Source organism: Artibeus jamaicensis, unplaced genomic scaffold (assembly GCF_021234435.1).
Source record: "Artibeus jamaicensis isolate MK-2021 breed Jamaican fruit bat unplaced genomic scaffold, CSHL_Jam_final contig_233, whole genome shotgun sequence".
Classification (NCBI taxonomy): Eukaryota; Metazoa; Chordata; class Mammalia; order Chiroptera; family Phyllostomidae; genus Artibeus; species Artibeus jamaicensis.
This window is the reverse complement of record NW_026521486.1, coordinates 32,867,297-32,887,231: the sequence shown is the minus strand read 5'-3', so window position 1 is coordinate 32,887,231 and position 19,935 is coordinate 32,867,297. Positions and strand designations below refer to the sequence as shown.

General features: G+C 35.3%; 1 protein-coding gene across 14 annotated transcripts in view; it reads left to right on the top strand.

Annotated features, from left to right (window-relative positions):
- SOX5 (SRY-box transcription factor 5) overlaps nucleotides 1-19,935 on the top strand; it is a 929,786-nt gene that overhangs the window by 864,473 nt on the left and 45,378 nt on the right. For all 14 annotated transcript variants that reach the window (XM_037144816.2, XM_053661997.1, XM_037144815.2 and 11 more), the window contains one exon: nucleotides 19,672-19,849. In XM_037144816.2, coding sequence (XP_037000711.2) covers nucleotides 19,672-19,849 — 178 coding nt within the window. The remainder of the gene's footprint in view (nucleotides 1-19,671; nucleotides 19,850-19,935) is intronic.

Genomic DNA, 19,935 nt, shown 5'->3' with positions numbered 1-19,935 from the left:
CACATGAAATTGGTAGTACTTGTCATCACCTTTGTGAAGAAAATTAAAGATTCAGTTTTTGGAGTGATATGTTGCTACTAACACTAACATATGAGTATTGATTTAAACATAGCCACCTTAAAATTATAATTGCTGTGTATAAGTGCTCATAAGAGTTTTGGAATTTTTATTTTACTTAATGTATTTTGGACAAGTTAAACGGCCACATAAGAAAATAGACCCTAATTTGTAATTAATCTGGTTTTTGCTTATGATATTTGTTTTTTAAATTTTTTAACCCCCAAATTTATAATGCAGTATTATTTCAGCAGCTTTGCCAAGTGCAGCAGACTTGCAGCTGTCAGAGAAAAATTTACTACAATCTTAAAAGAACTGCAACAGAGTGGTTTTAAGTTATAAATAGCTTAATTTTCATCGTTGGGCTAACCTGCATTCTCCTACATAGAATTTGTGAGAGGACAACCTTCTTTCGAAACCAGTACCCTGCTTCTGTCCTCCGTTTCTTGGTCCACTTCCTCCCCTCCTTCCCTTCCCTTTCTTCTTCCAATTATAAGCTTTATTAGTCCTACCTCTTATCATAAATATTCAGTGTTGCCCACTTTAAAAAACTTTATAAGCCCTGGCTGGTGTAGCTCAGTGGATTGACCTCGGGCCTGCGATCCAGACAATCGCGGTTCGAATCCCAGTAAGGGCACATACCGGGTTGCAGGCCGGTTCCCTGCAGGCCAGTTCCCAGCAGGGGACGCACGAAAGGCAACCCTACATTGATGTTTCTCTCCCTCTCTCCTTCCCTTCCCCTCTACAGATAAATAAATAAAATCTTTAAAAAAAAACTTTATAAAGTTTCTGTACATTTTTCATAAATAATATAATTATTTTCTTGGCAAAAAATTCATTATATGATTTATTTAAAATTGTACATTTATAATGCACTTAAAATTATTTTTTTATTTAATTATTTTTCAACTACAGTTTTCTGTCTTTTACTCCCATCCCAGCCCATCCCCCCATGCCCCCCACCTCCCTCCCATTTCCACCCCCCTTAGTTGTTGTCCATGTGTCCTTTATACTAGTTCCTGTAAATCCTTCCCCTTTTCCCCCTGAAATTCCCTCCCCTCTCCCCTCTAGTCACTGTCCCCCTGTTCTCTATTTCAATGTCATTGTTTTTATTTTGCTTGCTTGTTTGTTTTGTTGTTTAGCTTCCTGTTAAAGGTGACATCATATGGTATTTGTCTTTCACCGCCTGGCTTATTTCACACAGCGTAATGCTTTCCAGTTCCATCCATGCTGTTGCAAAGGGTAGGAGCTCCTTCTTTCTTTCTGCTGCATAGAATCCCATTGTGTATATGTATCATAATTTTTTGACCCATTCATTTACTGATGGCACCTAGATTGCTTCCAGCTCTTGGCTATTGTAAATTGTGCTGCTATGAACATTCTTTTTATTTTACTGATTTTCAGTTTATATTCCAAGTTCCGATGTATCTATTGTATTGTTCTAAAAGGGGAGATACTTTTTCAGTTATACTAATTTTTACATTTTCTCAAGCATATACAATATGGAAGTGGTATTAACTGCACAGGTAACTTATGGAGGAACAAAGGCTATTTGAATCCAGTGCCTTTCCAAAGTGTTATAAGATAATGTTTTCATTACTTCAGATTGTTTCATTATTCATATTGTTTTTCATTACTTTTAATAACCCATTGAAGAACACATACTCTTAATTATGGTTCTTTTAAACAAAGAACAGTTAAAAATTGTGTAACTTGATTAGTATTAAATGTTAGAAAAAATGCCTTCCACTGATGCACAGTGAATGCCATAATTCATATTGATTGCTAATTACTGTTTAGGGTCTGCCTAATATCAGCAGATGAAATTGCAAGCACATATTTCCTATCTCATGTATGTTAAGTTTTGAGAACATAGACACAAATAGCACTGAAAATATAAGACAGCTTTTTTGGAAATAAGGAAAATTTTTATAACTTCTTTTACTTGAAAATACATTTGAATTTTTTCTATACTGAAATAAGAATTTTAGTCATTGACATTTTAATAAGTATTAAATTTGAAAATACATTCTTAGCGGTTCAGAACATTGAATATTGAGAAGAACTTATGTGTCAGGTGCTACTTGGAAAGCAGCGTACATGTGGACGCACATGTCGAAATATCATGAACAGCTCACAATTTCCCTTAACCTGAGTCCTAAGGTGTCCTAAGCATCTCATGGCAAGAATATACCCTTTTCTCATTCTGGGCACCCTTGTAGATATTGTAATTGGATGCTTCTTAGAATTACAGCCCCCTTCCTGTGAGCAGCAGGACCTACCATTGTGATATCCCATGGCTTTTATCACTTGTACTTCCGACGGTGGACTAGCTGATTCCATTGGGTGACTTTTATCAGAACCCAAGAGGTCAAATAAACCCTTTAATAGTTTGATTTTCAGGTGGATAAAGATAAGATCTCTGATTTAGAGAAAAGGAAGTCCAGAATTTTCATTTTATAGATTTATATAACCAAAGTAATGTGAAGGAAACAGATATATACTCAAATAGATAAGAATTCATTTTCTCTCAAATTTTTTGCCAATACCAGAAAAGACTATGAACCTTATATTTTTCATAAAATGACAAAATGTTTTTATTAAAGCTCTGTTTTAGTTCTTGCAAAGTACTAAATTATCAGTAATGAGATTCTATATAGACTTTCGCTTAGATTGGGTCTTTCAATAACCAAGGAATCTTATTTTTTTCAAGTTTATTATATAATTTGAGCTGTTTATGGTTTGCTGTGCAATTTTGATGACTTTTGGCAGGGTGGATATTTTATACATAGGAGAAAAAAATTAAACGAAAAATAGAAAAGATAAAATTCTGCAAAAATGTTTCTTTTGTGCTATTTCCAGTATTTCCAGTGGCACTTAAAATAACATAAGATATAAATGCAGTTGTGAGGTTTGTATAAAAGTATTAAGACAAAAATAGAAATGTCCTTAAATAGGTACAGATTTTGTTTCCTGTACTTTTCTGTGCAGCTCTTTTGATGATCAAAGTTTTATTTTAAGTCAACAGGAGCTCAATATTCAGGTCAAGCCCATATAAATTTAGGGCAAGACATGAATTTTGGGTCAAATGATAGAATTTTTAGTGCTACTTTTCATGCAAATAGTGCTGTCATTTATTTTTAAAATGATGGTTCTGAGCCAATTTTAAGAGAACCTCTGGGTAATTCTTGTTGGATTTGTTTTTGCTTATCTTTTTATATTGGCATTCATAATGTTGCGGCAAGCTACAATTTTGATCTGTTATATCTGGAACTATAATTTATGGACTTGCAACAGACTAAATGAAGGAAAGATCAATTCCGCAAGATCGATCAGTAGGTGTACCTTCATCCATTGAATTTTAAGTGTCTGGCTCATAGTATGTGCTCAGTAAGTGTTTACTAGATAACATGTTTATATTATACTGCTTGGCCTTAATAATAAGTAGTTAAATCTTAGGTGTCACTGTGATACAGTTTTCATTATATGTTTCTACAATTACATTTACTACTACAGCATGATTTAAGAGAATGCATCCGTATATAGATTCTTTTATTTTATTATTTTTATTTATTTACTAATATTTTATTGTGGGGGCGACTTCTCCTTGAGTCCCCCTGGAGCCACAGACACGCGTGAGTGAATAAATATGGCCGAGACATGCTGGATTTGTTTGGGGAAGAGGACTGGGCTGTGGCCAGTTTCTCATGGGAGACAAAGGCCAGCGGCGGCCAGTTTCTCCAAGGAGAAAAAGGTCCTGAGCACCCTCTTCCATAGCCTTTTATTGGGTTGTAATACACAGGAATACAGGGCAGCAAGGATCAAACAGTAGATAACATTACAAAGAAATATGAGGGCTTCAAAGTTTGAGTCAGTGTCTGTCAGGAAGAGAGTTGCAGAAACTTTGGGAGACATACCCATTTCCTCTCGGACCCTTATCATATGAATGAAAGCACTCTAAGCAGAGCAGATTTCACAGGTTTATCAGGAAGTCTTTGTGATGCCAGATTTTTCCCCAGGACACACTCTAGCAAGGCAAGGAGCTGCACCTCTCCCTATCAGGTATTCAGGCTTAAGAGGATTAGAGCCGGGAAGCTCTTCTCCCAGAGAATATGGGGACTCAGGCTATGTCTAAGCCAGGGGGCGAGAGTCCATTGCTCTTTGTTGCAGCACCCCCCCAGTCCTTCCATGAAGGCCTCCCAAGTGATCGAGTCTGGCTTAGGTTGTCCCCCGCTGTGAGGGGTCTTATCCATCATTGACTTCTGACCAAGCTTTGGGGGCAGGGAGAGGAACTGAGACAGCGTTTGCTACCAGAGACAGGCTTTGTCTCCTGTGGCTGGCATTCCAAAGGTCGGTCGTCTCTTGCCCTTAGCCACAAGGGGTAGAGATACAATTCCTAAAATCAGGCTGAGAGGTCTACAACAATTTATATTTTTAAGATTTTATTTATTTATTTATAGAGAGAAGGGAAGAAAGGGAGAGAAATATCAATATGTGGTTGCCTCTCACATGCCCCCTACTGAGGACCTGACCTGCAACCCAGGCATGTGCCCTGACTGGGAATTGAACTGATGACACTTTGGTTCACAGCCTGTGCTCAATCCACTGAGCTACACCAGCCAGGGCTTAGTATATGGATTCTTTTAAAATTCAGTAATATATTTCTTAAATTCTTTGCAAATGAACTCTGGAGCCTTTGATGTAACTATATTATATTATAGATTTCTGAGCATGTAAACTGAACATTGAGAATTTGATAAGACTGAAATAAATATTTAAGCTCTAATATAATCTTTCAAAATATTCTTGATTTAAAAAAATAAATAAACTGCAGTTTATTTTTTAAACTGCAGTTAATAAAATATAATTTATCCTAAATGAGATGTCTTCTACCAGGTAAAGAATGTCTTCTTTTGGAAAAAGACATGTTCCAAGCATCTGACTTTACATTTTGCTTGAAAAAAAAGCTGTATATCTCTTAACTTGTTTAGATAATTTTTCAAAATTACATGTTGACACTTACATGTTAGTCATAAATGAGGTTTCTAGAGTCACTTTTGGAAGGCATCCAACAATATTTATTGAGCACAAACAATGTGCTCAATACTGTGGTAGAATAAAAAAAGAACAGTAACTGACATCCTGTACAGTGTATTGAGGAATGCAGACAAAGAATTAAAATAATATGGGCTAAGTACTGATCAAAGAATAACACAGAGGTAAAGTAAATGGTTTCCAGCACAACCTGAAGAGAAATAGGGTAAGGAAAGACTTCCAGGAAATGTGCCATTGAGAAGGTTTTTAAAAGAAAACAAAACAGCCTGTGCAAAGACACAAGGGTATAAAAGAGCTGAGTATTGGATTTTGTCTGAATTATAAACAAGTGAGGCCGATATAATGCCTCTCTAGAACTCCAGAAGAGAACCTGAGAAGACTAAAAATATAAAGAAATATGGAAGTGTCCAAAGGATGGAGTGTAACTTTACCACGCACCGCCCACGTCACTGGCCTGATTTATTATTTCTCTGCCTTTCTCCCCATCCCAACACCACTGTGTGCTCGAGTGACATCATACTCCACCTCCCTGAACTGCCATTGCCCTCTTCGTTCCACTGTCTCTCTGCACCTGCTCATGAGAACTATCTCAACTAGCCCCTCTGTGCAGAATTGGCTATTTTATCAAGTGACCCCACCACGCAGATACTCCTTGAATAGTATCACAGCACCCCTATGACGCTTGATTGTATTTTTGATCCCTGGTATGACACAGAATCACCTGAGGGTAGGGATGACTATATCTTATTCATCCTTAGCACCAAGCATAATAATTAACTTATCATCATTGTTATAGTTCTGTTAAAAGAATAAACAAACAAACAAATCAGCAAACCATCTGTGGAAGTAAACCAAGCAAGATACCAGGTTCAAACATATGACTAATTTGGGGACCCCCCAGGTGGAAGCATCAAAGAAAGTCAATGGCTTGGATCACTGGAGGGTGATTGCCAGGCAGCTTGAGCTGTGCAAAATTTACCTGTGAATAATGAAGCAGTCAGTGCTATTGTCCTGCTTAGAAAGACCACATGTACCATAAGATTATGGAAACTGAAACTGAGGCTTGTCTTTGTTTATCCTGTTGGTCTAGGTCAGATTAGCTGGATACAGGAAAAGTGAGCATTCTGGTCATTGGAGAGATAATATCTTAGGTAAACTGTGCATGCTTACCTTTCTCCATTCTTACTATGATCTGAATGAAGCACTCGTTAGTTACTTCTTTAGGCCCTGATTCTGATTGTAAAATTTGCTTTTTCAGGAATCTTGAAAATAGAAAAAGTTTACCTTAAAAATATCTCAGCAGTATTCTAGTGACATATGAGTTAATTAACTGGCATTCTGGTTGGTACATTAGTTTTCTGAGTTTGTTTAGTATGAATTCATGTTCAAGTGAATGGCCTCCCAGACATATGCTGAAGAATTAAGTAAATGCTGAAATGAAAGGCACACAGGCTTATACTAATATTGGACAGTTTGGTTATATTGTTTAATTGGCAGTTCAAATAAAGTTTGAGGAGGAAAATTATGATTTTCCCTCTTATTTGTATAAGATTATGTTTCACTGCTTCTCATTTATAATGAACAATCTAGTTCACATATGGCAGAGAAATTATCTTATGTATATACAGTCACATATTTGCTTATTATATATTATATATAAGTATACATATATTAAATTTATTAATGTAAGAATCAAGAATGTAGATTCATTTTATTTGGTAATCTAATGACCCCAAGCAACATTCAAGCTAAAGTCAAGTCTAAGGCAAATATACTCATTCTTTTTTCTTAGTTGTATCTAAAAAATATGATCAAAACTACTATGTGGTAACACCATTACAGTTCCTATCTAAAATCTTTTATGCCAGACTGTGAAATGCTTTATTCTCTTAATTTTATGGGCTGGGAAAAATTAGTTATGAGGCATTACAGCTGAGTTTCACTACACATTAATTATTTTAATTGACTGTTTCTTGAATGAATAACTGATAAGTCAGTCTTGCAATTCCTCATGCTTCATGACATCCTTAACTCAATACAGACACTTAAGAATCATTATTCTATGAGAGCTTTAATATAAATTTGAGATTATAATTAAAATCAGGCTCTTACCTGATGCTCAGTTCTAAGCCTTTTCATCTTTATTGAATTTCTTTGGCCTGTACTTTGAATTTAGTATTATAACAATGGTAGGGAGAATATATAATCAAGCTAAGCATCCTCAATATGTTGAGAAAAAAGTATTTTGTCTCCAGGGTACACTATAAAAACTGGTCTGAACTCACATTCTCTATAAATAGTCATCACCCCTTAGAGTTCTTTAAAGACATCATCAGTTCCCTCCTGGTCACTTCAGTGAAGACAAAGAATGCCTTAATGACTCTATTGAGGTTATCATTAAAATAAAAGGAGATTTGCAGACATCAGCTATAAATCACTATAAAATGGCCTGTGGGTAACCTTTGACACAACTCATTTGAAATGAACCTGGGATGGCTTCATAGCCTTTGGTCAAACCACTAGGTGGGCTAAAGGTCTTTTCCATTCCCTTCTTCATTTCTTGCAATATTAGTTCCTCTCGAAATGACTAGACAGCACCTGGATATATATAAATTGACATGTGTTTCATGTTGAAATAAAATAGGTCCATTCAGAATATAGTGTTGAAGATGTCTATGGCACTTACTTGAAATATTTACTCTTTTGATACATACTTCATCTATATAAATGCATTTGGAATGTGCTTTTTAGTTACTTCATTAAAATCTTTCATGACTGGGCAATTATAAACCTTTTGCAAAGGTTCAGATTAATGTTACCCAAATTGTACTCTGTATACTCTCTATCACAATGGAAGTTAAAAATTTCTTTAGAATTAAGAAGAAATTACAAGATTACAGTGCTCAGTCTGATTTTTTGAAGAAATTATTGCTTAACAAAACTTTTCCCTGCCCGCATTTAGATGATAGAGAAGCATCTCTGAGAAGTTTACTAAGCATATACACCCAAGCAACTTGAGCCAAAGTCCCAGGCTTCCTACAGTTTTGACTATTGACAAGTCAAAGTGTCTGTAATCTCAGCTTCCTTATTTGGGGAGTGGATTGGTTGTATCTTATACACTTGCTCTGGGACCAAAATAAGAGAAAATATATCAGGAAACTTTGCAACTTTTAAAATAAAATTTAGATTTCAGGGAGTAAAGTGAATACTATTAGAAAGTCAGCATTGGAAATGAGCAGATGTAAAAATATATAAATTAATTTTAAAAAGTATTAGTTTTTAGGTTACTAAACTTATTAAATGTACTTTTTTATATCTTCTAATGTTTAACTGACACCCCCCAAATATGTATGTAACTCAGAGAGAACAGAGCTATAAACATTTATTTATTGATTGGAGATTAACCCTCTTAATGAGAAAATTGCATTAAAAATTAGAATTTTTCTTTGAGTAGGGAGAAGTTCCCAGGTAAACATTGCATAATTTCTGTAGGCAATTAGGTATATACTATACCTTTTGTCTTAATTCACTTTCTAATAGGTTAGTTATGAGAAAAGGAGAAAGGGAAAAACACTTTTTGTCAAAAATAATTGGATAATAATTGCTGTTTTAAATATTCTATTTATTTTTTAGAGAGGGGCAGAAAGGGAGAAAGAGAGAGAAACATCAATGTGTGGTTGCCTTTCATGTGCCCCCTACTACGGACCTGGCCCACAACTCAGGCATGTGCCCTGACTGGGAATCAAACCAGTGACCCTTTGGTTCACAGGCCAGCACTCAGTCCACTGAGCCACACAAGCCAGGGCAGAAAATAATTGTTTTTGATAACTATCTTGAGGGAGGGAAAAATGAAATGATCTGATCCTAAATAGCAAATTTCATAGAGCTTAATCTTCTAAGAGCTCATGCCCTTGGTACCTTTTGTGTTTTCAGACTCCAGAAAAAAAGTGGTATGAGGATCCACAGAATAAGGAAATTCTAACCTTATGAATAGTCCTGAAAATTGCATTTAAACATCTAAGATCTAAAATCTAAATCCCAGTCCTAGACTAGTGACCCAGTCACATTCGTGACCAAAAATTCAGTCTCAATAATCCAGATTAAATGAAATACAGTTTTTTTCAAAAGAACTTCCTTTGTGGCATTCTTTTAGATTAATCGCAATGATATTTCTTTAAATATAATTTTCTAGGACTTTAATAGCTTTAAACTGTACTGTGATTTAGCGGCTCTATACTACTTCACCAATCAGAGAACGAATTCCTCCCCTCTCATTACTACCAGTGTTGGAAATAATGCCTCAAAGATGCTTTTGTAGGAAATGAAAGAATAAAAATACCACATGAGAAAAAAGGGCGTATGGAACAACTCCATTCATTCTATATTCAGAAATGAACATCGCTAATACTGCTCTTAATCTGAAGGGTGAGAATCAGTCTGGGTGAAAGCCGGTGGGAAGAAGAGGACAGAGTTTTTCGTTTAATTTTATTTTTACTTATCTTTGGAGTTTTTACCCTTTATTTTCAGTAACTGCCTCTTTTACTCTGTCTGCAATGAATGGAGTGAAAGGAGTTGTAGTTTGCTCGTACTGACTAGTCAAGTTTCAAGTTAAATTAATAGGAAACCTGTCACTAAGAAGTTCTGACAATGGCTCTGTTAACTGACATCCCCACATAGAAAGCAGTGTGTCCCAGAGATATCAAACCTTCAACTCTAAGAGGAAAGCAAGAAGAAAAGAGAGCAAAGCTCTGAAGACTTGGAAAGAGCTATGAAATTCAAATAGTGAGAAAGAGATTTGAAGAGATTTAAATGCGGAAGGATACATTATAGTCATGCATGAGCTTCTGTTTTGTTATTCACTAGTCAAAGTGTCATTTGTATTGTATGAGGTTGTAAAGAATTTGTAAAACACCTACGAAAGATAATAGAAAGTCTTGGAATTTATCAAGAGTTAGTCACTGATTTATCTTAACTCTCCATATAATTAAAATTCAGTAGTTAATGTTTATTATTTTATTTAAGGCATATGTGAGTGATAAGAACAATTAATATAGTAATGCTTATCCTCGGGAGAATCACACTGTAAAGGGTGGGAGTCCTCAAGAACATCTGCAAAGATTCGTTTAAAGAGTAGTCTTAAACTATTTAAAACCTGATTATTTTTCATCAATTCAGGAAAACAGCCAATGCAGTAAAATGAAATGCAGTGATATGATTGTCAGTCAGTAATGAGAAGGTGCTACCTGGGTCTTCCCTGACCATCTTACTTTGTGTCCAGTTCACCTTCAAACCCATTACGGACACACAAATGCACATACACACACCCCTTCTTCCCCAAGGTTCGATGCCTTAGACAATTTGGCCCTTCCTCAAGTTTCCCAAATATACACCAATACACTAGCTAACTGTCATAACTGTCATTAATCATTAAATAGTTAGTCTCAGTTGGTTCACCAGACTGCTAGAGATTTGTACCCATTATAACCTGTATATGCATGTATGTGGATATTGGAAATGAGGTCATCTATTAATATTTAGAGTTAGCATTAAATGACTTATATATGACTCTACTTTCTATTTCTGCCCCTTTCTTCTAGGTTAACTAGGTTATCTAAAGATGGTCTATCTTCTTAAACCAGGCCAAATGTTCTCCAGGATCTAAAAAAACTTCAATTCCAAGCATAGATATCTTTTTTGCAAGGGAACTTTTTTAGTCTTCTGAAGTCTTTGAAAGTATACGATTTTGTTTGTTGTGAGATAAATTCATTTTTTCATTTAAAGTTTTCAGGAGTGTTCCCCTCCCTCCCAATAACAGGCCTCCTTGTGGTATTTACCTATCCTGTATGGCACTCCAGGGGGACAGAGAGTCTCTCCTCACGTGTGCTGGTGGTGTTTACATTGTCCTGCTGTCCTTTGGAGAGGAATCCCTTTTGTGGATGCTGGTGGAGGGGTGTGGGTGTGCTCGTTTCATTCATTCAGGAACCAGCAGAGGTGCCATCCCCAGCAAGGAGGTGGCAGTACAATGTGGACAGGGTGGCTTCTATTTTGCAAAGCTGTATTACTCTGAGAGCTCCTGCTGTCTTTATTTGTAAACCCACTCTGTCATTTGATAATCTTGCAGTTCTTCATTTTTTCATATATTTTAGTGGAACTAATAGGAAAGCAACAGTGACAAATGCTTAATTATGACATTAAGGACTGGTTAGGTGTCACCAAGAAAACATTATATTCTCCCCGGCTGGTGTAGCTCAGTGGATTGAGCTCAGGCCTGCAAACCAAAGGATCGCGGTTCAATTCCCAGTCAGGGCACATGCCTGGGTTGCAGGCCAGTTCCCAGCAAGGGATGTATGAGAGGCAACCATACATTGATGTTTCTCTCCCTCTCTCCTTCTCTTCTCCTCTGAAGATAAATAAATAAAGTATTTTTTAAAACTTCATATTCTTTTATACGTAGTGACCAAAGTTTTAATTTTTCTAGAAAAGCTTTTGTAGATTTGCATTTAGGAATAAGTAAGAGGAATTGGTATGATTATAATAGTTCCCCCTTATCTGCAGGTGCTATGTTCCAAGAGCCCCTCCCAGTGGATGCCCCAAATTCAGCTAGTACCAACTCTATACATACCATGTTTCTCCCTAGACATACATACACTAACAACTTCTCTTGGACATACGTGAGTTTCCAGCAGCACTACTTTTGTGTTTGGGGTTGTTATTGAGTAAAACAAGGGTTCGTGGAACATAAGCACTGTGATATACTGTGACAGCTGATACAATAACCCAGAGGGGTACTAGGTGATTTATGGGTGAGTAGCATATACAGTGTGGAGATGCTGGACAAAGGGATGATTCACGTCCCTGGCAGGAAGAGTAGGTCAGTGCAAGAGTTCATTGTGCTGCTCAGAATAGCATGCAACTTACAACTTCTGAATTGTTTAATTCCAAATTTTCCAATTAATATTTTTGGACTGTGGATGATTACAGATAACTGACAAGAAGAAAAGCAAAACCTCAGATAAGGTGAGGACTGCAGTATTAACATCAACTCTTAACATGCAATCATTTGAAAGCTTGATTGGTGCTGATATATCCAATTCCAAAATGACTCACTCATAGTCTCACAGACCTAACAAGTTAGCATCAGTTGTTGGCAACAGGCCTCAGTTCCTTCCAGGTAGACATCTCCAATAGGCTGTTTTGAGTATCCTCCTGACACCTAGCTTCCTCCTGGGGGTGAATTTGTCCCCCAAGAAATATTTGAAAATGCCTGGAAATACACTGAGTTTCTGAAAGTTGGGTAGGAGTACTAACAAGCACCCAGTGGTAGATGCCAGAAATACTGTAAAACTTTCTACAATACATAAGACAATCACTCACAACAAAGAATTATTTATCCTAAAATGTTGAGAAACCTTGTTCCAGAACCAAGCGATCCAAAAAAAAGGAGGGTGGATGCTTTAGTCTTTTATGACCTAGCATCAGGAGTCAAACTTTCATTTCTGCAGTATCCTATGGGTGTTTAGAGATCAGCCCTATTCTTATGGAAGAACACATGTGGACAAAAATACCTGGAAGCAAAAATTACTGTGGCCCATCTCAGAGGCTGGCTATCACAGAAGCACTTTGTCTATAAAGAGAATGGCATTACTTGGTTTAGGATTTCAAAGTAATTTTTAAATTAAAAAGTGAAATATATGATATTCCAGAAGCCAGGCTTTTTGTTCTTTGCTGTATTTATTTTTAAATAGCTATGTATGTATTTGCGGATATAATTTATAGTTTTGAGGATTAAATCAACGAAGTCAGAAAACAATGAAATACTTTATTATAAAGTATTAATGGAGAAAGCACAGGGGGCATTTTATACAACAAATTAAATGATGAATACTATTTGAATTAGTTTAAACTAAAAGGGCCAACAATTTCAGTGTAGATGCAATGATAAATTACCACAGAGAAGCAAATGTCCCCCAGTTACACTACTAGCATCTAGCTTTAAAAGAAGTAGGTGCTCATTAAGCAAAAGTATAAAATGGCAAAATGAGGAAGCCAAACGAGAGGCTAGAACATATTACACTGGGCTAATTAACTGGAGTCTTGCATTTAAATGGCAGTCAAGTCTGATGATGGCATTAACAGAGCAAAAGCATACCTACCAAAGAATTCCTGGAGCCCTGTCTGCATGGTTAATAAGGCATCTTGCAATCTCCAAGTCCAAAAGCAAGCATGTGTTTGTGAAAGAGGCTTCTGGATTCTGTGCGCTGTAAGATAAACCTAGTAATTAAGTATGGAGTTGGGGAGATCACTTGAGCAGAATTTCTAACTTCAGAGGTTAAGAAAGGAGTAAGATTGTTAAAGTTATTTTTATATTATATTTCTCTAATTGACTCCTGCACTTAAATGTAAACCTTTTCTCATCTAAGTTCTACTTGAAGGAAAGATCAGGGAGGGATATGACAAACTTTTTGAAGATCCTCACTGTATGTCCGTTGTGTTGTTTTTTTCTCTTTAGTAAACCTCTGCCGAATTGTAGAAAGGCGTGTCTTATTTGGGTGGGGAAGGTGAAAGAGGGCTCCCACAGTGAACAGTGAGGATAGCAGAAGAAGATGAATGTGACCACAAGCTAGGGAAGAGAGGGGTGGCATTTGCGCACACGAGGCAGTGCTGCCTGTCATATAACTTCCCTACTTAATTTAATATGATTATTTCATCAGAGGGGATAATAGCGACAGCGTGATTAATTTTGCAACATGTTTCATAAATGCTTTTACTCATGTCCATATGTCAGCATTGCTACTTACTTCACATGAATGTTTATGATGAATAGGAGGACAATTGCAGTTTTCAAATTGTGCACAGAAAGTAGCCTAAATTTTATATATATATATATATATACATATATATGTGTATATATATACATATATGTGTGTGTATATATATTAATCATTATACAGCTATCAAAGGAGTAAAGCATATTTTAAAATGAAATAATATATTGAATGCATAGAAAAACTATCCTCAAAAAATTCAGTTTAATACGATGCAACTCCACATACATGTACACCTAGATCTCAAATAGGAAAAATAATGCATTTCTTTGCTCCTATATTACTGAACACGCAAAACAAAAGCCTCAGAGTTGCCACATGCCTAGATGTCAGGTCATTTGTGTTTTTCTAATGCCTGACATATAACAGCCATTAATAAATAGTTGAAGTTTTATTCAATAAATAATGAATGGATGGATGAATGATTGAATAAATTTATATGGTCTTGTCCATTACCATTAGAGTGCTGTAAATTTGTTAACTACCAAATAAATGTTTGATTTTACAATAACTACTTCAGGTAAATATTTAAGGATGTTGAATTTTGAGACTATGGTGAAGTGGCATAAACTACATCACCAATTAGATAAAGAGAGTGAATAAATCAGTTTTTTTTTTTTCTGGAGAGTACAATCATTTGCACATACTTAGTGGTCCATATTGTGATCTAAGGTCTGCATGTGGGTATATTTCCATGTTGTGAAGAACAGGGATGCAAGAAGGAAGGGAGGGAGGGAGGGAGGGAGGGAGGGAGGGAGGGAGGAAAGAAGGAAGGAAGGAAGGAAGGAAGGAAGGAAGGAAGGAAGGAAGGAAGGAAGGAAGGAAGGAAGGAAGGAAGGAAGGAAGGAAGGAAGGAAGGAAGGAAAAAACAGACTTCTTTAGGGCAGTGATATTCTTATTTTCTAGTTCCCTATTAAAATTCCTTAGCAAAGAAATGAAGGAAGGCTAAAGAGTGGAAAGAACGAAATAACCCCCCAGGGTTCTGGAGAATGATTTTTCTTTTCTAAATTACCATTGATTTCTATAATCAAAATGTATTTGGTCTTTGTGCCTTATAAAATTATGAACATTATACAGTCATGTTAGAGTAACATGTTTTTCTTTAGAATAAACTTATTACTTGAAAATCATCTATATTAAATATGTTTTTCTAAATGAAACATATTTTAACTTTATATTTTACAGTGTTTACTAAGTTTACATGGAATAATCTGCATTCATGATGACAAATGATATTTCTCCAGTGCATCTAAGGCTATATATTTGTGTCAGATTATTTTCTTATCTGATTTATTATTTATATAATGAATAATATGGGGTTTCAGGGGTTGGATACGATTTCATTAGGACCTGCATGATAATTTTAGTATTGTGACCACGAGCTGATAATAAGTGAAATGTTTGCCTCCAGACAAGTTAGACTGGCTGTAAGGAAATTGAACAAGCCTGAACTATTATGGTTGTTTGGGTTGTACTTGCTCTGCATTCTGTCCCAGACAACAAAGATTAGGAGAAACTATACCATAAGTAGTTTCCTAAAGCTTGCATTTTGATGCACAAAATAGTATTTTCTTATACATTATTGTATGAATTGTTATACTTGTGGCATGTTGTATGTAAACCCTTGGTATTTTTTCTCAAAAAAATAGTCTTAAGTTAACCCTTTAATATTAAGGAAGGAAAATTTGGATGCTATATAGTGCAGGAAAGAGACAAGCATAAACAAATCTAAATAAATGAATAATTTGTGCCTCAACTTTTAAACTAATGTATAAAATAAGAAATATGTGTATTACTTTATTTTGTATGCAATTGACCATTTTGTGGTAATATAATTAAGCCTGAATTTCAGAAATTATATTCATCAACATTTTTATATTGAAGTTTAAATTTGACATGTGAATGAACAATATTGTATGTTGAAGTCAAAAACCTGGGTTCATTAGAACTTTCTGGAGCCCTGGCTGGTGTAGCTCAATGGATTGAGCATGGGCCTGTGAATGAAAGCATTGCCAGTTTGATTCCCAGTCAGGGCACATACCTGGGTTGCAGGCCATGTCCCCAGCAGAGGGTGTACAAGAGGCCACCACACATTGATGTTTCACTTCCCCTCTTTCTCCCTCCATGCCCCTCTCTCTAAAAATAAATAAATAAATATTTTAAAAATAAAGATTTACAGAAATGAAATAAGTTTTTTTAAAAAGGATCTTTCTGAACCGTTATTTCCTCTTAATTACTTCATAGTATTGGAAATTAAATAACTGACTTGAAACATTATAATTCTACCGATGTAAATAATAGTCTTCTGTCAGTTAAAACTTGTTTACCTGAACTTACACATTTACTTTAGCTTACATGCTTGTTTTATATTTATCATACACAATTTTAGACCTATTCAATGGGCACATAGGATTCTTTTTAACTATCATTTTTTATAGAAATGAAGTAAGTATGATATACTCTATCTTCAAAAGTTTGAGCTGACAACATAATTTAACAATTGAACAAGTATTTAGAGGAAATTGCTTTCCTCACTGCTTGATGGTATACTTGATAGAAATAGACTTTTACAATGCTTTCTTGACCTTAAAAATTTCTTATATTTGTTTATATCTAAATTATTTATCTTAATTTTTAAGTGTATGTTTTATATGGAAAAATAAAGTTAATCATGCTAAGCTTTTAAATTTTCCCCAAATGAAAGACTGCAAATAATAAAGTAGAAAAAGCCTTACATTTGGTGTTTATTTTGCATATTCAATAATGAGGATGCATGTCATAAATCAATAGTCCACTTCCATTTTATAGTTTGGATTTTTAAATCTTTATCTAGTCAAGTAAAAATAATTAAAGTAGGGAAACTACTGTGATTTTTATATTCTTCATGAATAATAAGCATTTGGTATAGTACCTCTGTAATAAATTATTAAAAGAGTCAAATCATGAAATAATATCATGCAATGGGTCAAAATTATTTTTATAGTTACCAGTATAAGGATCAAGCATGCAGGTTCTTATTAATACACCATTAGCCAGGTCACACAATGAAAGCGAATAAAAGGGCAATCGTGAATGACATTTCTATCAACTCTGGAACTGTCAACCTCTATTATGTCCTTGGGGCTTTGCACTTTTTGGCTTTCAGACATCTGTGCTGCCTTGAATGGAGGAGAATATTAAGAGTTCCAGTGGATCTCTTGCTCTATTACTGCCTTGAGTAGTCATTTTTTAGTATTCTTGTGCAATAGTTCTTAGTGCTTAAAACGCAGCCGGTGGCATTTCACCCCATCAACACCACATCTGCATCATCTTCATCAACACCACCATTCCTTCTCTACACGCACACACACACACACGCTAATTCCCTGTGCTCAGAAATCTCTGTTGCAAATCTGTGAATATATAACCTCCTCTCTTTTTTCTGTGCAGTCAAGTGAAACAGCCACCTTTAATTTCTTCAAGCATCCCCTCAAAACTTTTGCAAGAGTTGTGATGCTGTCAAAGGAAGTTTGTAGGCTGTCATGACAAAAGCCAGTGGTTTAACAAGGAAGGTAGCAGCAAGCAGGTGCAATGTTTGATGGGGGGAAAGTGCCTCTAATATTTATAGCTGGATAGTAAACAATGAAGCTCCTACCTGGCTAAATAACAGGGAGAAAATATGGGTTCTAATCCTTAATGGCTCACTCAGTCTCAGTAGCATTGAGTTTATTATGTATATGCATGTTTATATTTATTATTATTAGCATATATAGTATGTTGTTATAAAATGTTAAAGATTGAAAAAAATATTATGTAATTCTTAATGTTACCTCTTTATCTTGAGGAAGTTTTTAAGGTGTTTTGAAGCCAATAAATATATTTTTAATAATCTCCCTGTATATTATGTAAAGCAGTATCTCTCAAATGCTGGTGTGCATCACCTGGGAATGCTCATTAACACACAAACTGCTGGAACCCACCTCCGAAATTTCTAGGAGAGAGACTTTGCCTTTCTAATAGGTCCTGGTGGCGCTGGTGGTACTAGTTTAAGGATCACATTTTGAGTAGTCATTTATACTGGAGTAAAAAAAGGGAAATAATACCTCTGGACTTCTGCCAACCTTAGCACCTTATACACAGATTATGGCTGATCAGCTCAACTAAATGTTCAAATTGAGGAATGTAGGAGTGATTTTACCCATGAACTTTTGAAAATGCTAAAGTAAACTTTCCAAAATGATATATCAGGCCAGTCATGGAATTATCTTACTTCACTTTCTTCCAAGGTTCTATGAATCCATATAAATTTGGAATAATGGTCATTAATTTATTATACATCCAACATAATTACAGACTACCATTTGATACCTCTTGGGTTTTCAAGTAACTGCTATTTTCTGTGAAACAGAAGAGAGAATGGAAAAAAGTGTTAGTCTGTTTTCCTAGCCTGTCCATGAGTCTCATAAGTACAGCTAACTATAGAATTTAATAACATTAAACCACTTTTAAAAATACAAATTTGAAATAGATGTTATATTACACCATTTAACATTTTAATAAAAATGCCTTCAGTGTTTTTGAAAATATATACATAAAATTTTGTGCACACTAATTAACATGTTTATTAGCATGTCCCCATGTCACCAAATCATACCATTTGATTCTAAATTGTTCTACTTTCAAAAAGTCATCCTGCTACTAGTGGGAGATATTTGATGTACTTAATTCATAAAGATTGAACAGTACTACATGGAAAATATATTTTTATTCTACAATAATACCTACATAAAATTGGATTTAATGTAAACACTAAAAATAAATGATATATTTCAATTTGAGAGAACAAAAAATAATAACCTTTTATTTGTAATGAAAGAAAAATGATGTAATGTTAATATCCAATTATTATATATTGTGATTAAAATTTCAGTGATAATTGTGTCCATAAGGGCTAATATACATACATAATAAAATCTAAACAATGAAAAATGACCTATAGAATAATTGAAAACCTCTATTCCTACTGAACTGACTACATACAAATCTTTATACTATCATGTAGTACACCATAAACAAAATCTGTAAAACAAATTTGGATTTTAAAAATGTAATGTTAAGTGTTTAGAGCAGTGTTGCACCTAAATAAAGCATATATGTTTGTATAATGTTCATTATATTTATTTTCAATATAGGTTAAAACCAAAAGTACTTCTGTGAAAATAAGAAAAGGGGTTATTCTATAAGACAGTTAGAAAGCTTTCTCTTTTTTGTATTTAATTTGGAGAGCAGCTCTGATCAAAGGTATGCACCATTTAACTCCTCCATCACAGATGCTTCCGGCACTCTGCCTAAGCATCAGGGTACAAAGATGTTTGGACCCCAACCCCTGTTCTTTGGAGGCTGGAAAAAACCTATCTGCACCATAATTTTATATGAACTATGCGTTGTCTCTCAATGAACATGAAAGTAAAAATAATAGCTCTTTCAGAATATTTCTTACAGGTGATATCACGTGCTTTCTGGAGAGCCTAGTGCACGTGTACCTTATCTTATACAAAAGGTATATCATAATACATAGTTGAAAGCGATGTTTTTTTGACAGCTAGCCAAACATTTGTACTGTTCGGATTGCATGTTAAGATCACTGATTGGTAGAGTCATTTGTTGGGAAGTGACAGACGCCATACCTGTGTTTTTCTAGACATTTTAAATCAGCTTTTCCTTACCACAGCTCATGTTCTGATGATCATTGCAGGATGAAGTGGCCCAGCCACTGAACCTATCAGCCAAACCCAAGACCTCTGATGGCAAATCACCCACATCACCCACCTCTCCCCATATGCCAGCTCTGAGAATAAACAGTGGGGCAGGCCCCCTCAAAGCCTCTGTCCCAGCAGCGTTAGCTAGTCCTTCAGCCAGAGTTAGCACAATAGGTAAGTTCTGTTTCTTTTGTTCTTGCTGATTTTCTGTTTATGGCAATTGAATGGAATCATCTTTTAATGGCAAATCACGCTTACCC